The sequence below is a fragment of the Eurosta solidaginis genome, chromosome 1 (assembly GCF_040869045.1).
Source record: "Eurosta solidaginis isolate ZX-2024a chromosome 1, ASM4086904v1, whole genome shotgun sequence".
Classification (NCBI taxonomy): Eukaryota; Metazoa; Arthropoda; class Insecta; order Diptera; family Tephritidae; genus Eurosta; species Eurosta solidaginis.
Window position 1 is genome coordinate 378,144,497 of NC_090319.1, and position 6,000 is coordinate 378,150,496.

General features: G+C 35.5%; 1 protein-coding gene across 1 annotated transcript in view; it reads right to left on the minus strand.

The window, feature by feature from the left end:
* Nucleotides 1–5,398, minus strand: part of Cpr97Ea (cuticular protein 97Ea) — a 30,345-nt gene extending 24,947 nt beyond the window's left edge. The window contains exon 1 of the mRNA XM_067763196.1: nucleotides 5,059–5,398. Within this exon, the coding sequence (XP_067619297.1) occupies nucleotides 5,059–5,067 (9 nt within the window). The 5' untranslated portion in view covers nucleotides 5,068–5,398. The remainder of the gene's footprint in view (nucleotides 1–5,058) is intronic.
* Between the last annotated feature and the right edge of the window lie 602 nt (nucleotides 5,399–6,000).

The window sequence follows — 6,000 nt, forward strand, 5'->3', positions numbered from 1 at the left end:
TGTTTTTTTCAAATTGCCTTAGACATGACGCCAGAAGGCAGTGTCCAGCTAGTATGCCCATAGTAAGCATTAAGTATTCTGTCTTCAGAGATATGAGTCACTTTAAGCCCAGTTCTGCGCATTAATTTTCGCAGAAACCTGTATACTCGAAATTTTGAACAAAAAAGTTTAAAACTTAGGCACTGCTATGTACACATTTTCGTTATAAGAGGCTCCTACATTATTACTACCAGTGTTAACAGTTTTTTTTGCCTACATCTGAAAGATGTCCAAAGCGATCTTGGGTACGATCGAAAAAATTATAACGTCAGTCAGTACATTTTATTATTACTTTTGCTATCATATGAAAATATATTTATTTATTAAATAAAAAATACTGTCAGAAGCGTTCAAAAAATATAAAATTTACGAATTTGTGGAAGATAGACGGATGATCAATTCTAAGAACATAAGAAAGGCGTGAGTACCAAGAACTCCCATGTACACGTGTGCGCCTAGAAAACCAATCCTTCTGAGCTAACAAGAGCTCGCCAAAAGATTGAAGCTAGACCACAACATAAGTAAGTCTACCAGAAACGAATAGTGTCGGTCTTCAGTGATATCGACAAGTTATTATTTTAATATAGGTTTATTGTGAATAGCAAAATTTTTATCTTTGAATTATGAGTTTGTAGTAGGCTTCTAAAAGCCGACTAATCGGCTTTTTGTTGGTTTCTTATCAGCTTGATATCGGCGGGTTATAGATTTGTCATCGATACCAAATCGATATCTTTGTGATAACAAATCGATAGCTCTTCGATATATTTTTGATAACAAATCAATTACAAATCGTAAATTCCTCGATAGTAAAATTTTGTTAGTTTATCGGTAAAAAACCAACAATCTGTGGATAAATACTCCATAACTCATCGATAACCTTTATCAACAATATCAATTTCATAACAATTAAAAATAGCAAATCCATAACTTCCTAATGCCTCCTCGATAACACACCAATTATTATCTTTAAGGGTCTGCAACTAGAACTTGCATTGATCAACTGATTTGAATGCGCTCAATTCAATTAAAAATTGTTAGCACAAATGGATTGCAATTAACGCTTAAAATTGTATACATCAGTAATATAATTCATCAGTCAAAGCAATATTTGCATTCAAAGTTCAAAAATAATGAACCCAATCACATCTTTTCATTGGTCATTAAATTTGATTGCACTTAAATCAACTTAAAATTGCTAGTAACTAATATTTAAAATTATTTCACATCAATCAAAGCAGTGATTGCATTCAAAGTAATAAAATAATTAACATAAGCAGAATTTTGTATGCCAACTAATTTGATTGCATTAATTTCAATTAAAAGTTACCAGCAATCAAATTGATTGCAATTGATATTCAAAATAACCCAAATCCATTATAAAATGAATAATTAAAAGCATTGATTGCATTCAAATTAGTAAAATAATTTACCCAAATACTACTAAAAAAATATATTTGACGCAAATTAGTTCGGTGGATATTTAGGCCTAGCTTTTCTTCCAATTTGCATCGTGCTCCATCTTAATTTGGTCTATACTAAATTGGCTAGACAGCTGCAAGGCAGTTACATTTTCATTTACAAACTCTTATTAGCAAAAACCGCTAGGGGTATTTTGCAAACCACTGTTGAGGGCCAACACCCTTTAAAAAAACTTTGATAGGCGAAGCATGCTATCACCACACAAAGGTGACCGCCTTAGAAAGGTTTAATTCAAGAGCCACACAAATCTTGATAAATGTACTTAACTAAAGTACATTTTTTAATTAGAAATGGCAGATTGTAAAATTTTTGAGGAACAACGTCATCTGTAACCCTCGGTGGCAGCGACTTTTTTGGGACAGTGACAGGAAAGTCATAGCAGTACAATTAGATACGACATTATACATAAATGAATGAATCAGTGAATTTAATGGCTTTTTATTACTAGGTGCAGCAGACAGTAAGGTGTCAGCTAGTGCATTTGCTTAGGTAACTATGCCCACTGTCAGTTCACAGTGACATCTACTACTACATAGTCGCACTCAAATCAACACTCACAGCTCCACATCTAATTGTTCCTGTAATGAAATCTGTGATTGAGTCTGGGATTAGCATTACTGATAAGCGCGGTTGCCAAAGAGATGCAGATTCAGTCACCGCGACTTCTTCGAAGCTGTTGCTGTGACTTACTGCGATCTATCAGTCACTGTGACAAAACCACAAAATTTTAATTTTCTTCACCATAGAGTACGAAAATTGGTTATCACATACTTATTTTCTGATATAAAATGTTTTTATGTTTCACTTTTTGTTGTTCAAAAAGTCTGCGCTTCACTGTACTCGTTCATAGTTGCCTAGAAATCGCATGCAATTTCACCTTTAACCTTATCGTAATTGTTAGTAAAATAAACATGAGTTAAGATCAAAGTTGTACTGAGATGCGGACAATGAGTGCGTGAGCTTTAAGTATTTTAATAAGAGTTTTTAAGGCTAGAAAAGGTGTTAACTATTTTGCAGGAGTCGGGTTTCAAGCTGGCAAAAGGCAAATGTTCATTTTTAAATTCTTCATTGTGTTATTTGGGCCATATTATCGACCAAAATGGTTTACACACGAACCCTGAAAAGGTTAAGGCTATTGACGGTATGGGCAATCCGTCCAACGTCAAAGAAATCCAAGCATTTTTGGGAGTAGTAAACTTCTATAGGAAATTTATCCCTAATATGTCAGCTGTAGCTAGCCCATTGTACGAGCTGCTTAAAAATAACAAAAAGTTTATTTGGACAACAGAATGCTCAAAATCGATTAGTGCGCTTAAGGAAGCCTTAAAGTCCGACAGGTGCTTAGGTCAGTTTAGTCCGAAATTGAAGACAAGGCTAACCGTAGATGCAAGTCCGATTGGATTAGGAGCAGTTTTTTCGCAAATCCATCCTAGTGGAATTGAACGGCCGATCGAATATGCGTCTAGGAAGTTGTCAAACGCGGAACAGAAGTATTCGCAGTTGGACAAGGAAGCGGCAGCAATTTTGTTTGGGGTGAAAAAATTTCACCATTATTTGTACGGTAGATCCTTCGATCTGGTGACGGATAATAAACCCTTACATTATATTTTGGGGCCAAAAAAAGGTATTCCGCGGACTGCGGCCAATAGGTTGCAAAGGATAACGCTGACATTGTCAGCATACGATTTTAATATTAGTTGTGTTAAATCTGAGGAAAACGTTGCTGATTTCTTTTCAAGGTACCCTAGTGAAACTGTTTGCGAAAATTTTATGTTGCAAGAAATGCAAAACGGTGTTTACATGAATTATGTCTCTGAACGAGGTATTCCGGTATTAGACTTTAACATCATCCAGAAAGATACTATGTCGGATCCAATCTTAAAAAGAGTTAAAGAATACATCAATTCGCAATGGCCAAATAAATGCAGTTAGGTAGAGTTAAATCCATATTTCCTTCGTAGGTTCGAGCTCTCAGAGGAAAATGGGTGTTGGTATTGGGGTTATAGAATTATAGTTCCTCATTCGCTACAAAGTAAAATAGTAAAGTATTTGCATAGTTCTCACATGGGTATAAGTAAAACCAAGTCAATAGCCAGAGAGTGTTGTTGGTGGCCTTGCCAAACTGTCGACATTGAAAAAGAAATTAAATCTTGCCTAATGACACGTTCAAACCCCCCGAAGCAAAATTTGATTCCCTGGGACTGGCCAGAAAAACCCTGGGATAGAATCCATATAGACTTTTTTGGGCCAATGATGAGTCGTTGGTGTTTGGTAGTGGTGGATAGTCACAGCAAGTGGGTCGAGTGTGTAGATATGGGCACAAACACAACTAGTAGCAACACAATAACAAAATTGCGAGATATTTTTGCTCGCTTCGGTCTTCCACGAACGGTTGTCTCGGATAACGGCACAGCGTTTGTGTCCAGAGAATTTCAAGATTTTTTAACAAATAATGGTATTAAGCATGTCACAACCCCTGTAGGCTATACGGCTACCAATGGACAGGCGGAAAATATGGGAAAAGTATAAAAAATGCGCTAAGGAGAATTTTGTTTGGAAAAAGTTGCGTACGATTCAATGAAGCATTAGCACGATATCTTTTTGACTACCGCAATACAAAGCACATCACAACGGGTTCGTCACCTGCTGAATTGATGTTTGGTAGGCAGCTACGAAATAGATTTGACCTAATTAATCCCAAGAAGAAGACTTGTAAAAAAGAGTTAAGACAAATAGATAAAAAGGTAAAGAAACAACAGAAAGATCAGCAGCACTATTACAAGGGGAAAAAGAATTATGATTTTGAGCTAAACGTAGTGTAGTAGTGTTAACAAAGGGCTACTCAGTCGATGGGCGCGTTTGTTGGGTGAGAGCGAAAGTAGTAAAAAAAATTGTTAAACAAACGTACTATGTTCAGTTAGAAGAAAAAAATAAAACGTGGAAGCGGCATGCCAATCAAATGTTAAAAATTGTTGATAGAACTAATGAAGAGTTTGAAGAGGAGGGATACGTTCCAACTACATTAAAGAACACAGAAAGATTAAAATTCTCAAATGAAAAAGAAATTGCCGCAGAGCCTGAAATTGTAGAGAATAATGAGAATAGGCAAAAGGAAAATTCTGTAACTAACGATGACACTAGAGCGCATAGCTATAATTTAAGAAGCAACCCTAATAGAACTAAGTCATAAATTTTGTAAAGATTAAACGACTAAAAACTAAGAGGGGGATAGTTGTGGTAACTTGCATTAAAGCCGATGAGAGATTTCTCTTATATACATACAACGGTTTCTATGCGCTATGTACACACTGTAGACTGCAGCTTCAATGCACTGTCACTGTACTTCAGTCGTTCATTCTCCTTCGCCTTGTCGGTACCTGTTTGCTTAAATAAATACAATCCACTATATAACGCGTGTTTTAATTATAACAATTTCACTATAACTTTTGAATGAAATTAATTTACGAACTTAATATTTTGTATGCTGTAATTACAGCTTGTAGATAGCACCTCTGCTTATATTTTATCATTGTTACCTACCACATTCATTGCTGCACAATATTTTTTTGATTCAATAGGAACAAACTAAAATTTATGGCTGATTTATTTGCAGATATTTTTTCAATATTCGATATTTTGCAGCGCTATTTTACTTTTGTTATTCCAAACCACCCACTATAATTTATTTGCACGTTTTTTTTTTGTTTTTTTTTTTATTCTCAACCGTTCTAATGTTGCTGCACACACAAATTTAACCTAATACAAACAGTAATTGTTGCTGGTCCATATGTATGTACATATGTATTACGATCGATATTGACCGTGCCCTGTTTGGTTATTGTCTTTATTTGTATTAAGCGCCTATTTCAACTGAACTGCTACAAAGTGGTTTTGGCCTTTTTATACCAACCACCAACCCCAATGACTACAAACAGCAAAAGAAGCAAACGCGCGGAAAGACGTAATTTGGGAAAAACGAGGTGGAGACGTCCGAGGGGTAGTCGAGGCTGGTAGAGTTGAACAAATTTTAGAGCTGAATGGCTGAAAGCTTCTTTAAGTTTTGTTGCAAGCAGTTTTGTGTAGTTGCAGCAAATAAATAAATAGTAAAGAGAGCGAGAATGCAAAAGCAATTAATGCACGCGTTTGAGCATGCGCAATTTATTTAAAGTTAAACTGCAATTGCCAATGTTGCCAACTTTTTAACTTATGCATTCACTGCCAAATTTTCAAACTTTTACATTTGACCAGACACGTATACCTGTCTAGAAGTATTTCGACTTAGCGAAAACAAATCTGAGATCCATTAACTCCAAATCCCTTCTTATTTCTACTTAGATGCTAAAAGTCACTACAAACTATTGGAAATCACTATTTTCTCAAAACTTAGTGGTTGAAGGAGCTAAATAGAGATCAGATCCGGACTAAGCCCGTTGAAATATATGTCGCCAGCCCAGTTCAGTAAAATACCACAATTTTTCTAAA